This window comes from Lycium ferocissimum, chromosome 1 (genome assembly GCF_029784015.1).
Source record: "Lycium ferocissimum isolate CSIRO_LF1 chromosome 1, AGI_CSIRO_Lferr_CH_V1, whole genome shotgun sequence".
Lineage (NCBI taxonomy): Eukaryota > Viridiplantae > Streptophyta > Magnoliopsida > Solanales > Solanaceae > Lycium > Lycium ferocissimum.
In genome coordinates, this window is record NC_081342.1 from 4,064,296 (window position 1) to 4,081,505 (window position 17,210).

The following is a 17,210-nucleotide window of genomic DNA, read 5'->3' on the forward strand; positions in this document are numbered from 1 at the left end:
AAGGAGGCTCTAAATGGGAAAGAGTTAGCTGAAATTTCCACTTGTGGAACCCATGCATCTAATTATGTAATAATGCACAATATAGATCTTGACTTGAATCATGCCTAGTCAATATTAAAGAAGGGTCTGCCCCTTGAAGAGGGACAAGAGAATATTGCCCTTTTGCACCTGAACATACACTGGGCCTTTTAATTTGTCTTCTATACCTGCAAAAATAATTATCGTATTCAAAGTATGAGGATTAACACATCTAAAGTGTGAATTCAGACATCGATCACTCAATTTTTTGAAACCAAATTTATGTATTTGAAAACTACATAAGAAATATTTAAAATGTTTGAAGAACGTATAATCAAAGAAAAAACTGTTTGATTTTGATTTCCACACACAGTAAAAGTGTTTGACTGCTATAAGGATCTAGAAGGAAGATACATCAAGCACAGAAATGACAGTATAGAGTCCCTGGCTTTGCCACACTGTTTTATTCTTACACTCACTTATTGGTGAACAGACAAGTAGTAAGCACACATCCATCTCTTGGCTGATAAAAAAGGACATCTGGCTGTTCCTTTCTGCAAGCATTACTTACAGACCTACAAATTCTTCTACGCTTCTTTGTTTCTTGGGTTGCGAGTCATTCTTGTTCCAGTTTCCTCAGTTCCTCATTGCTTGGTCCCGCTCTCTCTTTCGAGCTATTTCCTTTGCCATCTCCCTCAGTTCCTCGGGCGTTTGGGGCGTTACTGCTTCTGCAGGATAAACTACATATTCACGCTTCACAAGCAAAAAAACATGGAAGGTTTAGATGGATTATATCATTTTGTAAGCCAAAGATATCTATTGGAACCATGTTGCAAAAAGTTATAAAAAATCAGTCACGGTATGAATTCATTCAGATATGATGACCATTAAGGGAATGAATTAATATGATCTGCACTGAAATTGAACTGGACTTGAAATTGAACATGTAGGCAATAAGACAAAGTTCAGAAAAATGTATACTATCTGTTGCAAGGAGATATTAGAAAAACTAAGGACTACAATAAAAGCTTTCTATTGCGAAAAAACTTATCCACCAAACTATCTTCTTCTTCATTTCTTTTCTTTCCCCTTTTTTTTTAGTTTTTTTTTTTTTTTTTTTTTTTTTTGTGTGTGTGTGAGAAAGAGAGAGAGACTAGGGAGGGGGGGTTAAGTCATCAATCAAATTTCAAATGGTTTTGATATTTAAAAGACATCATAACCCTTATGGCATCTGAACTATCCCCATCATCCCATGGATCTAGTCAAGACCACAAGAATAGCTTTGCTTGTAGAACATAACTAGGTCTCTTATGAACATCATTTTCCTCTCTTCCTCTTTTTTCCCTTTAAATAAAATGCTCAGAGAGTTGTTTTCTATCAGCTCCTAAATTTTCAGTTCTGGTAACTATGACTAAAATATGCAGGAAGCTGATAGAATGTGGAAAGGGATAGTAAATTCATTAATCTATTTAAGGAATTCATTGTAAGCTTTCCAGAATATAGGAGGTATAATAGGTTTTTGTCAGTTTAGGAACTCATTATTAGTCGAGTAGTTTCCCTATTTAACTCAAAGGCTTACTCAAGGTTTCCCAGTTTTTAAACAACTTACGATTAGCTTAGAATTAGACCAGAGACAGAGGAGGAATAGAGAGAGACAAACTTCGACAGTCAATTTGCCACCACTCGTCAAACCGATTGCAGTGAAGAATTGATCTAAAACGAAGCACTTTGTCTATCAACAACAGGGTGTTTGTACTGTTGTATTCCTTTAGAAGCCATTGCAATGTCAAAACATCATCCAATGCGGGACCAAAACCACCAAAGCAGTTGAAACTACTTCGCTCACATGACTTGGGGAATTACACGGGCTTATAATAACTATTAACTTCAAGGAAATACAACAACAACAACATACCCAGTGAAATCCCACAATGTGGGGTCTGGGAAAACAAATTAATCCTGAAAGAGAAGCTACTGATGCCTAAGGGAAAACATTTGTGATTACAACCCTGACGAACATACCCAGAGAAAATTTCAGATATCATAGGCTAACCTATAAGCCAACCGACAAAAAAAATGCAAAATGTTTAAGAACGCATCAGCAGTTTGGAAGAAAATATTCCAAAATTCGGAAGTTTGGAAGCACTAAAGATGGGCTGCATCATCAGTTTGACACCAGAAACATACTTCTGAATGCATATCTTCATAGTGCTATACGGCTTAGACAAATTAGCTTATATTTTCAACACAAAGAAATAGTTGATCTTAGCGCATAGATGATCCAACTATACTGCCCACCAAAAATAGAAGATAAATCTTATTCATTATGATCGCCTTTAAGCCTCATAACTCCGGGTATCTTAACATCTTGTAACATATTTGGCCTGGACTTATTTCGCATTTGAGGATCAGGCAAGTTGCATGCTTAGTATCCTTAGCAAAGCCACACTTCTAGTGGCCTCTTTAGAGGTTTTTAATGTTTTCATGGAAAAGAAAGGAATGGGAAGGTAAGATAATTCATTTCAGTTAAATTAAATGATCTGGCTTACTATTTCCTGTGTATTCCTTTCCTTTCCATTTAACCAGCGGAGACCTAAAGAAAAACATTCAAGTAAACTTTTTACCCCGGAATCTCAGACATACATCTCACGTGTCAAACTGTATAGAGATGCTAATACATGTAGAGATCTTCTATGAGCCTTTAGTCTATCCAAATCAAAAACATAAGAAAGATCTAAGCTGTAGTTATATCCAGAAAATCTATGTCAGAAGGGCCAATCCTCTATGGAGCAACAACTCTCTCTTTGCCACAATTCTAGTCATCTTCTTTGCTATCTTATTGCTATTTTAATTTTAGCAGCATAGCACATTCTCTCCTCTTTGTTCTGCTCTTTCACACTGTTCTATTCCCTTCGTACCATTTTATATGTTAGTGTTTGATTGACACGTAGTTTAAGAAAGAACGAAAGACTTTGAAACTTGCGGTTAAAACAAGTCATAGATATTCGTGTAGCTATAAATCATCTCATTATTGGTAACATAAGAAGTTTAAAGTTAAATTGTTTCTAACTACAAAAGGTATCATTCTTTTTAGGAAAAATTACGATATCATATTTTCTGCGACAGACTGAAAAAGGAAGTGGCATCACATAAATTTGGACAGAGGAAGTATATCCTTCCTAGTCTCTTTCACAGTTTCTTCATCGCTCAATTCTGCATTATATACTCTTGTACAATGCGAAGGGGAGCCTTGGCGTAACTGGTAAAGTTGTTGCCATGTGACCAGGAGGTCACGGGTTCAGGCCGTGAAAACAGCCTCTTGTAGAAATGCAAGGTAAGGCCGCGTACAATAGACCCTTGTGGTCCGGCCCTTCCCCGGACCCCGCGCCTAGCGGGAGCTTAGTGCACCGGGCTGTCCTTTTTTTTTTTTTTTTTTTTTATACTCTTGTACAATGCCTGTTCCCCGTTTGCGATGCCCAAGCACTAGCTTAGTGCTTGGTTTTCTAAATCTGAACAATGCATAAATTACCCATCAATTCTGCATTATACACTCCTGAATCCAGGGTACTCATCCACCTTTTTCCACATTTTGTGCAAGCGCTTTGCCTCACATCTATAAGATTACTAAATGCGGATCATGCAAAACATTCCACTTTATGTAATCTTCAACTGTCAACAAAGATCAAATTTTTTACCTTACTTAACTGATACATGAACAATAACCCCCGCCCCCAAAAAAAACCCAACCCCCACCAATCCTTCTTTTGAAAAAACCTAGAAAGCAGAAATACCTACCCCCTCCGTTTCAATTTATGTGAACCTATTTGACTAGACGGAGTTTAAGAAAAAAGATAAAGACTTTTGAACTTATGGTGTAAAATGAGGAACATATATTTTGTGTGGTTATAAATCATTACATAAAGGTAAATTGTCTCCAAACATGAAAAAAAGTTATTCATTTTGGCACGGACTAAAAAGGAAATAGGTTCACATCAATCGAAACGGAGGGAGTATTTCATAGCACATTTCCATATCACCCTCAGATTCTATTCAATTAATCAGCTCAGCCTCAATCTCAAACTAGTTCGGATCGGTAATATAAATCATATGTATCTATTCAGAACCATTTCATTCAAATAATCAAAAATCCCTCATATTATCTCTATAAAAAAAAGAAAAATAAATAAAAGGGGTCGAATTTTTAAGCTTCAATATATACATTTTGACAAAGCAGACCACAAATCTTGAATTTTGAAAAATGTACATATAAGCAATTTGACTTAAGCTGAAAAATAAACACCAAGAAAACTAAAAACCCATAAAAATATAAGCATAAAGAAACAAACTTTACAATTTAAATGAAAAAAAAAAAAAAAAAAAAAAAAGAGAGAGAGAGAGAGAGGAGAAAAATTACATGTCCCATAATTTTCTGAAGATTCTTGTTGTTGTTAGCGAAGACATACATGAGACCAATTGGAACTGATACGTATACTCCAAATTTTACTATTTCTAATACACCCTTTGATGTTCCAATAGACGACATCTTTTTATACTGAAATTCTGCTAACTTCAATTTGCTTTATTGATGCCAAAAAGAAACCCCTTTTGATTTGCAGAGATAAACAAAAGGATGAGAATTTAGCTACGTGGAACTTTGGGGTAGTATTTGTTTACCATTGTATATTGGACTAAATGGGCTTTTAAAAATGTGATACTTTTGTTGTGGGAAGCCCAATATAAGGGGTAATTTGCACTCTTGTTCGTATTTTGTGCTGATATTTAATTTTTGTCCTCATAACAAACAAATTTTTCGCGAGGCATTAGCTTATATTTTCGCATCATAATATCTCACAAGTTATACCTACATGACTTCATTTTGTAAAAGAATTTGTGCCCACTAGACATAAGTTCTGTTGCGAGGAGCAAAAATTAAAGACAAACTCACTTGAAGGGAAAAATTTAAAAACCGTACAGCTTCTTCCAATATGGGTTTTCTATCGGGTCATTAACACGAATGTCCCTATCTTGGGTGGTCTTTAATTTTTGCCCTCACTTTAATTTTTTTCCTTAGACATAACAAAAAAAGTTCTGAAAAATTCCCCGACATCATCAAAAAAATGAAAAAGAAAATAAAAAATGGGTCTATCCACCTAATTTGGCAAGCTATCCATTTGAAGGCATAAGTTTATAAAAATTAAAACCAAACTACACAACTTATGTCCGAAAATTTAGTTACAAAAAAATTCTTCCAATATGGGTTTTCTATCGGGTCATTAACATAGTAAACTAAAATGGTCACAACATATCTTGGGGTGGTCTTTAATTTTTTGGCCCTTAATCACTGGTCTTTAATTTTATCTTCAACTTTGCAAAACTAGACATTTTTAAGTAGTAACTTTCAAAAATAAAGTGGTAAGAAAATATCCGCTTTTTTCAAAATATTACTTGCGAAAAGTACTATCAAAAAAAATGCAAAAAGAAAAAAAAATTAGTCACTTTTAGAAAATAGCCACTTTGTGAAAGTAATTTGGTCACTTTTGGAAAGTAGCATAAGTTTATAGAAACTTTTTTTGCTTTGCAAAAGTAGCCATTTTTTAAAATAGCATCTTTGTGAAAGTATTAAATAACCATTTTCGAAATGGCCATTTCCAAGAAGTGGTCAATTTTTGTGTAGTAACTGGCCATTTTTTGAAAAATGACAAAAAGGTTGCTTATTTTTGCACGTTTTCAAGAAATAAATTTTGCAAAAATAACCATTTTTATGTCACTTTATAAAAATGGTCAATTTACAAAAATAGCCATTTTTGTCACTTTTCCCACAAATGTTGAAAAGGTTCGAAGTTCTACTTTTCCCACACAAATGTTGAGGTGCAACTATGCACTAGGGATGGATTTGTGGACAAAATGGTAAATTAATCTTTCCATATTCTATAGCCAACATCTTTGAAGTAGCTTTGGATAATTTGGATAATATGGTTCTAACCCATTTTTTAACCGTGTTAAATATGGGCGGGTCGAGATAAACGATCCGTTTTTTGTCAACCCATTTTCGACCCGACCCATAATTTTATTTTGGATAATTTAATTCCTATGGAACTTATGTTGAACAAAGCAAAGGTTCTCTAAACTTATGCCTTGTGAATTTTATTTTATTTTTGGTAAGGAAACAGCGAATTCATCGCCTCTGCTGGGGATCGAACCCAGATCTCTGATTTTGTAGACCAGCGAATAAGAATATTTTAGCTCACAAACTTTCATTACATAAGAAGCAGCAGCAAAAATTAAAGACCATCGCTTTGAGGGACAAAAATTAAAGACCAGTCTGTATGAAGCACACTCCACGCCAAAAAGAAAAAGTTTTCTATAGGCAGTCCAAGCCCGGCCCAAAAATAGTCAAGTTTTTCTACTTTTTGGGCACTGGAAAATTATAGGTCATATTAACGTCAAAAAATATAATCCAAAAATTAACTTAACCTAAAGTTTTTCCTGTCCTCTCTCACTTGAAAATAATTATCATGAGAATTATAAATGACAAGCATATTGTCATCATTTGTCTCCTTATGATCACCATATCAATAGTTGCAGTTTGTTACTCCTCTTTTAAACTAGGGGAAGATTATGAAATTGATGAAGGGATCAAACGACGATGCGCACGACTTGGATATGGACTCAAGTCCTTTGTATTTTGTAGATCATCTAGAACGCCAACACAAATTCTTGGTACGCATGCTAAAGCTCAAATCTGAGTAGGTTAAAATTCATGTATTAATGTAGATCATCTATAACGCCAACATAAATTCTTGGTACGTCTAGTAAAGCTCAAGTGTGAGGAGCTTGAAATTTCTCCCGAAACGCCAACATAAATTCTTTGATTTCTCCATAGATAGTGGTCGTTTATGTTTGGATTATTGTCTCTTTATTTTTTATGGTGTTTAGTCCATACTAAGAATAATGATAATTTTTATATGATCGTGTTATCTTTTTACTTTCTTATTAGTTGTATCATTATACTGAGTATCGTGTCTAACGTACGCTGATGAGAATCCATTTAAAACAAACTACGTCTAATTTTTCTTTTCTCCATAGAATAAAAGGAAGTTTTGAATTTACTTGTTTATCAAACAATGGGGATTAGTTTGCCTTACTTTTCTGGATTTAGCTGGGAATACGAGACATTTAATTCACAATTCTATCGTTCTCCTTCTGGGAATAGGAATCCAGACAAGAGAACATGTTTCCTATACATAAAAAGACAGGAAAAAAGTTTAAAATAATTATGAAAAATAAGGGAAACTATTAGCTTAAAAAAGAGCGAAAGAAGCAGGTGTATGATAGCACAATATCTTTTAGCATTTCCTCCCGCGTTAACCTATGAAGTTTATATGAATGACATGCTTAGGAACTACTTTTGTTCGAAATTTTCGAATTGTCCTAATCCTTTTGTTAGCTACAAATCCGATGCTAACAAAATTTTGTGATAATCTGTCGCTACAGAGGATTAGTGGCCGGTTTTTGTGTTTAGCTATAAAATTAATTGTTTGTCGCTAATTCATGTTGTTTTTGGTAGTTATCTTGCCTTTTCTTATGATCTATAATTCTCATATATAATTGTAGTATATATTATGCATGGATTCTGCCCAAAAAACAAGTCATATTCAGAGGCGAATTGATGCATTATTAAGTTGAATGACCATGCTTATTCTTGATTAGTTAATGTCCGAATATCAACGATTAGAAGCCTTTTTGAGATTGTGGGATGAAAGAGGCAATATATTACAACTGTATATGGTGTTAAATACTAAATAGGGCACAAGTGAGCTCCATTTTTCTTCTTCTTTTTCCAACCATTTATAATTTCTCCTCACTCTCTGATCTTTAATTTGTTTATTTATCCTTGAAAATATATAGAATAATTGTGAAAATTAAAGGTGTTTGTCAACAAATATAAATACTCCCTCTGTTTCTATTTGTTAGTCTTACTTTTTGTTTTAGTCTATTTCAAAAAAATGTTTCTTTCCTAATTTGATAACTCCTTAATTTCTACATCTCATAGGACAAGTTTAATAACACAAGATTTTTATCTTTAATTTCGGACACAAGATTCAAAACACTCATTTCAAAAAAATGTTTCTTTCCTAATTTGATAACTCCTTAAAATTGAAATGGAAGGAATACTAGCTAGTAGTAGTGCTACTATTTTAGAAAGTGAGAAAAGTACAAAAGCATAGTAAAACAAAAGGATATAAATATTTTAATAACACAAGATCAAAAGGCACTTTATGTGGCACAAATTATAAAAATAATTGAAAAATAGGCGCGTATTAATTAAAATTTATTTATTATTTTCTTTTTTTAATTACAAAATACATATTTTTATTATGGAATAGCTATTGTTAAACCCAACCAAATACACCTCGATCCTCAACCAAACAACCCAAAATTTCTTTAATTTCGTCGATTCGGATCTTTTGAGATATTACCCATTTAAATAGGAGTTCGTTTGTGGCAATCCGAAAATTCGAACTCGAAGCTTTGAGCTTTTTGTTTTTCTTTGAGCTTTCTCAACCTTAGATTCAATGGTTTACATAAATATCCTTCTCCTAAAAAAGCAACTAATCACGAATTAGCTTCAACAATTTTTAGCAAACCCAATTGACTTTCGAAGCTCCATTAATGGCGGACGATGATGTTCCAATGGGATGATCGAATTAGCTTCAACAATTTTTAGCAAACCAAATTGAATTGTTCAAAAACCCAAAAAAAAAAATCCAAATATATATGTAGCAAATTACTAATAGTTTCAGCTATGGTTCTTTTTGACATGCTCAAAGGACACTATCTAGTCAAGTGAAGATTATCAAATCCAAGTGGTCGGTGTGGTTTGGTTATGGTGGATTGATTTTAGAAGCAATTGGGATGATGGATTTTTTTTTAAAAAAATGATATAGTATATGACAAATGAGCGATGATATAGTAAAACAAATTTTTGTGTTAGGGTGGATTTTAAATGTTTACTTGCATGTATAGTTTTATATATTTTGATTATTTTGCCTATATTTTTTAACTAGCTGTTACTTAAATCAGAAATATGAACATGCATGTATGACCCTGGGACCATATTTTTTGTCCTTGGTGAATGTTGATCCCTGTGTTGGCAAAGATCTCGCTCCCTATAGGCATGCACCAAAATAGTATTTAAGAAAATTCGGCAAAGCTTGTTCCCAGCTAGTGCCTAATCTTTTGTGTCCTTTCATTGATAGCAAGGGGCATACAAATTCAAAGTACCCTACATTGCACTTTGCACCCATAAATACCTCCATGTATATTTTTAGTTGATATCAAATTATTCATCTATTTGTAAACAGTTAATTATATTAAATAATGTAACTCAGTCATAGATATATTTTATTGTATTATAAAAATAAACAGTTGTATGATGAAAATCTTACACAAATGTTAGTTTGTTTAATAGTTTCATTTTAGCTGTGTCAACCATCGGGAGTCCACAATGTGATAAAACTCTTAACCACATGAACAAATATATGCATGTTTATGATAGTAGGTACAAACATACTCCTTGTTTTCAACTCCAAATGAATACATAATTAAAACTTTATATGTATATATTTTTATAGTAAGTTCACACTTACATAAAGTAAAAACAACAACATATCTAAAGTGTAATCCATGGTAACTTGCAGGGAGGTATGGACTCGGAAAGACTTTATCCCTTCCTTGGGAGATAGAGATCTAGTTTGTTTCTGATAGGCCTTTGGCTCAAAGAAAAACAAACAAAAACAATCCGAAAAAAGAAATAACAAAAGTAAATTATCATAATAAGTGTATTGGTACATTATAGTCATGTCTTCAAAATTTTGAATTCATCTCATCATCTCAGAATAACCAAAGAATTGTCTGTTTGCTCTCACTTTGTCCTTTAGCACTAAGATAAGGACGAAGTTACTTTGAGATTAACATCTCAAAATATCTGAAATAGCACTTAATGCAGTGTATAGTTTTGTTACTGATGAAAAGGAAAAAGATAAAGGGAATGACATGAAAGAAAGATTTTTGATCTTTGATGCTTTTCTTGTGGTGATAATATATAGTCCCAATCCAATAATGTCATACTATTGCTCAACCTTATCGATTATTGTTTAGTGGTTTTTAGAAGGGCTAAGCAACAATGGTTTTTAGAAGGGCTAAGCAACAAGTAATAGTGAATGTTTCACTTTAAAAGAGTTGATTTTGACTAGCACTGGTCACTTATCCCCTTCATCTCAATCACTTTATCTTTTATAGGGATAATCGATTTGATTGCAAGAAGTTTTATTTTCTTTTCATGTAAGATACATGATTGAATCACAAATGACACATATATTATCAAAAATTTCTATCTTTGCTAGCTTTCTTATTCTTATTAACTAGAAATGAACCTTTACGAGTTGAGTAAACGCACCTATATCTCATCTTACTTCTTCAATGCAAAATAGCAATTCATTTAGCCGTCTTCCGATGGCCTCTCTCTTCTATGTTCATATATGTTCAATCTACTTCTTACGTTTAAGAAATTGATGATTTCACTTAGCCATCATGAAAAAATATTCAAATCTTAAGATCAAATTTAAATACTTTTGAAAATTCTATAAGGCGCTCTAAAATTGAATATGATTTTGTTTGCCTGTCTCCACTTGAATTTATGATTTTCGATCCATTTCAAAAAGTATCTAATGATTGTCCAAATTTTACACAATTTTTCTGGCTAGGCCATACATAAGATCTCTCTAAGGCATAATAATATTCAAAATTAAGCTACAAATTATCACTGTCCAAAATTGTTGACATGGAAGGAGCTGTTAGTATTGAAATATAATGCAAATCTTTAACTCTTCTATTAAGTACTCTCAAATCTTGTTAAATCCAATAATGGAAGGCTATATATAATATATGGACCTACATTGATATGCCAACAACCAATTATATTCTATATTTCTCTTCGAGACTGTGACATGGACTATAGCTAAACTATAACATGCAAAACCAAACTATATACAGTAATAATTTTAACTTTTAACTACCCCCTTCATATATATATATATTTGTCCAAGAACTATTAATCTGTCTGAGCCATTAAGTTGGCTTTTAGTGAAAATAGAATTGACATTCGATGACAACAATAGTAATATTCTTCTTTGTCTTTAATTGCTTGGTTCTTAGCCTTTCATTTCTAAATTTTGAATTTTACAACTCATATTGACCAACAAGTGAGATAATTACTTTAATTTCACTGTGAAAAGAACTTCCCAATTACTTAATTGGTACGATTAATTATAAATAAGGATACCAAAATTAACCCATGTTCATGTAACTTCTAATGGAAATTTTGACAGGTCCGTTTGAGTGGTATTCCAATTCCAATCTGATCGAATTGATAAATAAGAGGGGTGATAACAGGCCAAACTTGGTTGTGTATTTATTTATTTATTAGTGTATATGTTAACTCATGGCATGATATATCGCTGGATAATTTAGGAAAAGGTTTTTTGCAGAAACGTTTTTGCCAAAGAAAAACTTGTTTTAATAGTAGCATTGCGAGTAGACTAAACTCAGAAAACTTCTTCATCCAAAATAGGTTTTTTTTTGTTTTTTCGGTGGGGTTGTGGAGCGGGGGGGGGGTGTGGGGGTTGATAACAATTAAAACTTTGTTTTGTTGTAAAACATCAATTTTCGGCAGAGCATTTTTAACTGCTTTTTCAATGACCACTACTGAAGAAACCATAGTTATACAGATGTAGTAATAATCTTTGTCTCCACTTTCGTTGTTATATTCACCAATCACACCAAACTGTGATTAAAAGACCTTGAAATTGGCATGAAAATCAAATTATGTCTGTTTATTAGCCCAACTGGCCCCTCCACCTTGCTGCACTTGTTTCAAGAAGAAATTAGTGTTTCTTGTTTATTACTCAACCACTGGGGGCCACTAGCTACTATTACTAAACCTCCATCACTAATAATTATTTGTTGTATAATGATACCATAAATACAAAAAAAAAAAAAATGTGGTTGGTTAATTAGATATTCCTTCTATCGCAATTTATGTGGCAACGTTGGATTTGAAGGGTCAAACTTTTTAATTCTGACTGTAAATTCGGATATGATATCTTTAATTTTTTTTTAAATAAAATTTATATATTTTAAAACTACGTAAAAATTACTATAAGTAACAATACTTGATAATCTAAAATACTTAAAAGACATATAAAAAGATCATGATCAAAGAAAAACTCATTTGACTTTTGAAATCCAAAAGTGGCCGCATAAATTGACGGGGCAGTAATAGTTTTACTGTTGGCTCTGTAGAATAATGAAAATATACTTGAGATATACACGGATATACAGGAAATATAGAAAAGCAGTTAAGAAACTTGACTGCACTACCTAGAGTTAGTTAGTTAGTTAGTTATTTCCCACCAAAAGTTAGTTAGGATGTTAAGAGAAGTTAATAGATTAGCATCCTGTATATATAGTGTACAAGAAAAATGGTCAATAGCAAAGGGAAAATTTCATGGTCCTTGATCATAAAGTGAGTTAGCTAAGTTCTGTCCCTATCGAAAAAGAACAAATGGAGTCAATAATCTACAAGAAAAATGGTCAATAGCAAAGGGAAAATGTGTCCCTCTTGATAGCGACCAACCTCTGACCTCGCCGCTAAATGTCATTAACGACGAGATTGAATAGCTGGTCCCTAAATGGTTTTGTTCATGACTGGACCCTCAAAGGTTATTAGGAACCATTTTTCTGGTAACTGATTGGATATTTAGGGACTAAATTTCCAGTCGTTAAATCATTTTATGACCACTATATAGCTGGCCGGTAAACAGTTTCGACCAGTGTAAAGCTGGTCTTTAAATTGTTTCGGTGACCAGCCCTGCTATCCAAGAACTACATATATAGCGACTAGATTTCTTCTACTAAAAGATATTTTAAGGACTAATAATCTTGTCCCTAATAAACAAGTCACAACTCCCTCAATCACATTCAATTTGCAATTAGAGAATCTAATAATTAATCCCAAGATGATGTTGAAATTACAAAAAATGATCAACATCAGTTACTAGCACCGTACATCAATGATCTAAGCTAGTCACAGTATTTTGTACATGCATAAACCCTTAGAAAAATCCTATATAGCTAATATCCCTAGACTATAATAAAGTTTCTCCACATTCCGAGCAAAATGATAGTCAATCTGTTTGTCCTCAAAAAATTGCTTCTCGTAAACTTCAATTTCCATAACCTGTGAAAATATTTAAAAAAATCCATTTAGAAAAGACTACAAAAATCAACTGGAATATTGGTTAAATAACAAACAAAATTCATCAAGTATATTACTATGCACACTTGAAAGAGTAATAACTGATGTTGCTAAGTTTTTTCAGCTATTGAATTGATGATGAAGCTGCAGGAAAGTATTCTGGTGATGTTGCACAAATATTAACCCAAAGAAATCTGTTACGGGGCACATAACCTTCACTTTTGGTTTGAACAATGAAGCACAAGAATTTTACCAAATTCAACATCTTATATTGTTGATGTTATTTTATATGCCTCCACCGCAATTAACAAAAAAATACAAAAGAATGATTAGAGCTTTAATTTCAGAGGAACTACAGATACATCATACACATGTGAAGCCAAAAATAGATTGAAAGAGGGCAGAAAAAAAGCAACATCGAGAAGGCTGCATATGTTTCAGTCTAGATACATAAAATCCTACAAGAAATTGCAGATAGTTTATTTCCACCAAAAACTAGTTTATTTCCACCAAAAACCATCTTGAAACAAGTTTTCTTCTTTTTCCTAATCATAAGTTTAGAATATAGTGTTGAATATCGAAGCAGTAAAGTGATAACACATACGACAACATACAACCAACTTAGAGAGCTGATAGCTTTACTTGACAAAATTGACGTGCCAATCTTACTATAAGCATAAAAAAAACTACACTAACCAAATGCAATTTACTTAATATGCTTCCCTGCGCTAAAAATTGCAAAAAAGTTGCATAAAATATTAGGAAATCCCACCACGTTGTATATCATCAAGTAACTGTGATAAATTCACCTAAAACTGATCTATTTTCATAATATAAATAGCTACTCAATTACAAATATTAGTCCACCATGAGGTAAGTCAGAAAGCCTTGGAATCACAAAGTAAACTAGCTATGAGAATTCTAATATGTGGACATTTCGACCTTTATTTCAGTTCAACTATATATACGTTGGTGAGCTCTATTTTATCATTTCTTCTACGCACAACCAGCATATTCATAACCAAGAGAAAATATAAATTCCCCAAATAATATATAAGAACATACACTTAAATCAACAAAATAAATTGATGTTTCGATTAAGTTGTAACTCACTTGCTATCATCAAGGATCCGAATAGTCATTCTCTTGAACTGGAGGCTGGAAATTAGCATGTTGCGCAAAAAAAAGTTCTTTCAATTGCCTCAGTTCTTTCATTTCATTTTCGAAATTAGACAAACGATCCTTCAAAGACTGGTTTTCATTTTGAGTTGAACGTAGCTTAGCCAATAATTCAGCTTTTGAGGAAGTCTCACCTTTCAAATCTTTCGCCTTTACTCCACCCCCAAATCCAAATACATGACTACGACTTTGAGGTCCAAAGCATTTTTCTACAATCTCTATGCTAGGAAGTGACGGTTCGGACTGCACCAATTCTTCGATTTGAGCCTACAAAATATGTAGAGAGATTTTTGTCAGATCCCATAATAACTAAAAGTAGAGAACATGTTCAATTAACCAAACTCACATGTTTCTCGATTGCTTCAGGATCAACAAGTGTGTTATTCTTCTTGCGAGTCTCAAAGAAAACAGTTGCCAAATTTGGTGGTTTGCCATCTTTTCCGCCCTTTGCATAAAAGTAAACATGTCAAATAATGTTTGGTCAATATTTTAAAAAAATATAGATTTGATGATAAAACCTTTTGATAGATAATCTCTCTAATTGGCTTGCTACCAATGCGAGGAAGCATCTTCAACTTAGCTCTATTTGCTATGTTCCTGTTGCTTCTTGCCTATATTTGAGTAACAACATTAAATTTAAATGTTATAGATAAATTATAAATTAAACGATCATAGTACGACATGAAATTACATAACTAGGTATTATGTCAAACCTGAAAACTTTCTGTAAAAAAATGTTCCTTAACCAACCACTCCCATTGTTTCTTGTCTACCCCCTTGGGCACATTCTTAAGAGCCTCTTGGATTGGCTTACCCTTCACATACGTTTCATGCAATTTTCCTCTCCATTTGTTCCATAACTCTTTCATCCATCTCAAAATATGGTCGCGATGAATATCCATGTCATCACTCTCAAACTTATCCTGCAATAAAACAAGCATATAGGTTGACATCCGATACGCGATTAAAAGTACCTGTTCGGAGAAAAAGGAAAATCTGTTTGAAGTGAAGTGCAATTATCTTAAAAGGGGCCAAAATAAAACTTGGACAAAGCTGAATGAAAAAATAAATTAAAAAAGCTGAATGAAAAAATAAATTTAAAAAGCTGGATGAAAAACTTTTGTAAAACTGAAATGGAAATACGGCTGTTACAATCTAATTAACAAACAAAAATGACAAATTCAATTAATTAAACTCTAACAAACAGTTTAGAAAAGACACAGAAACCAAATCAGCCAGAAGGAAACAGACAGAGGAAACTCCAGAAAATAGTCCAGTGAAACAGAGGAAACAGTCATGCGACTCCAACGACGGTGAAAAAGAATTGAAAAGAAGCATATTTTATCCAGTTACCGCAACAGCTGCGCACATGTGATTTAACTTTTCTTCCTTAATGTCATCCCACGCTGATACTCCCAACGGACACATATTACGGTCACGAACTATTTTTCCCAAATGCCTCAAAAATAGATTGCTATTCTTTCCAACTGTTCGATTATTGTAAAATGTTACTTTTAACTTCTGTCCAACTTCAATTGATGCAACTTCTTTGCACTTGTTACTTCCTCGAACCTTTTTTACCTTTTCAGTAGTACATGAACCTACATGCATAATTTTAAAATGGCATAAAACATTGTACAAATGATAAATTTGTGATCAAATAGATTTGAGAAACCATACTTGTTTCAACTGTTTGAGTGGACTGCATAACTTGATCAGTGGGAGAAATTGGAATTTCTGTTTGCATATGCTCTTTCTCATGAACTGAATTTTTTTTATTCATTGATCTCAATCCTTGGGAGGCAGGCATGAAATCTAATCTTGTAATCTTAGAAGGTCTTGACATATTTTGACTTACATAATGAGTATTCTGATGGAAGGATCCGTCCTCACCCTTAGACTCTTCAAAGAAGCACATAGATTTAAGCCCTCGTCTCTTCCCAAGAACACCTAGTGCAAGAAATCATATCAATAAGAGCTTTGGCATTAAATCAAATTCAAGTCTAAAAAAGAGTAGATTTGAGAAACCATACTTGTTTCAACTGTTTGGGGGGACTGCATAACTTCATTAGTAGAAGGAGAAAATGGAATATCAGTTTTCATATGCTCTTTCTCATGGACTAAAGGATTTTATTTGTTTTTAGCAATCCTTGAGCGGCAAACATGGTAGAATCTGATTTTGTACTCTTAGAAGGTCTTGACATACTTTGACTATCATAATGAGCATCTTGATGGAAGGATTCCTCCTCATCTTCAGACTCTTCAAAGGAGAAGATAGATCTAAGCCCTTGCTCCTTCCCTAGAGCACCTAGTGCAAGAAATCATCAGTAAAAAAAAATTAGCATTAAATTAAATCCAATTCCAAAAAACAATAGATTTTAGAACCATACTTATTGAATTTGCTTGGATGTATTTCATAACTTCATCAGTAGATGAGAAAGATGGAACATTAGGTTGCATATGCCCTTTCTCACGAACTAAGTGGTTTTTGTTCGTTGTTCGCATTCCTTGAGCAGTAGACATAGATTTAAGCCCTCGACCTCGTCCCTTCACTATAGCACCTGGTATAACGACATCATAGTAGTAAAAAATTTAGCATTAAAATTCAGTTGTACAAATTGATAACACAATAAATTTGAAAAATCATACTCGTTTCAACAATTTGGTTGTACTGCATAACTTGATTAGTAGATGG

At 33.1% G+C, this 17,210-nt stretch overlaps 2 protein-coding genes across 3 annotated transcripts; both read right to left on the reverse strand.

Annotated features, from left to right (window-relative positions):
• Positions 1 to 349: 349 nt before the first annotated feature.
• Positions 350 to 4,679, reverse strand: LOC132063163 (uncharacterized). Its single transcript, XM_059455649.1, has 2 exons — positions 4,433 to 4,679; positions 350 to 771 (listed from the first exon to the last, which is right to left on the reverse strand). The coding sequence occupies exons 1-2, from the start codon at positions 4,559 to 4,561 to the stop codon at positions 655 to 657; spliced, it is 246 nt and encodes an 81-aa protein (XP_059311632.1). The 5' UTR covers positions 4,562 to 4,679; the 3' UTR covers positions 350 to 654.
• An 8,353-nt stretch (positions 4,680 to 13,032) lies between these two features.
• LOC132063250 (uncharacterized) lies at positions 13,033 to 16,320 on the reverse strand. Of its 2 annotated transcripts, XM_059455752.1 has the most exons (7): positions 16,196 to 16,320; positions 15,869 to 16,116; positions 15,229 to 15,438; positions 15,034 to 15,126; positions 14,862 to 14,960; positions 14,450 to 14,782; positions 13,033 to 13,318 (listed from the first exon to the last, which is right to left on the reverse strand). In XM_059455752.1, the coding sequence occupies exons 1-6, from the start codon at positions 16,296 to 16,298 to the stop codon at positions 14,459 to 14,461; spliced, it is 1,077 nt and encodes a 358-aa protein (XP_059311735.1). In that variant the 5' UTR covers positions 16,299 to 16,320; the 3' UTR covers positions 13,033 to 13,318; positions 14,450 to 14,458. The 2 variants fall into 2 exon arrangements, with proteins under 2 accessions (XP_059311735.1, XP_059311812.1); XM_059455829.1 differs by lacking the exon at positions 14,862 to 14,960.
• Positions 16,321 to 17,210: the final 890 nt, after the last annotated feature.

Bases quoted from the DNA above. Each gene is read 5' to 3' on its own strand.
- LOC132063163 (XM_059455649.1), bottom strand. From the start codon at position 4,561: ATGTCGTCTATTGGAACATCAAAGGGTGTATTAGAAATAGTAAAATTT. The intron at 772-4,432 runs GTAATTTTTCTC...TTGCTTGTGAAG, and splicing joins TTCAGAAAATTATGGGACAT to CGTGAATATGTAGTTTATCC.
- LOC132063250 (XM_059455752.1), bottom strand. From the start codon at position 16,298: ATGAATAAAAAAAATTCAGTTCATGAGAAAGAGCATATGCAAACAGAA. The intron at 16,117-16,195 runs GTATGGTTTCTC...TTATGCATGTAG, and splicing joins CACTCAAACAGTTGAAACAA to GTTCATGTACTACTGAAAAG. The intron at 14,961-15,033 runs GTTTTATCATCA...TTTTATGCAAAG, and splicing joins GAGAGATTATCTATCAAAAG to GGCGGAAAAGATGGCAAACC.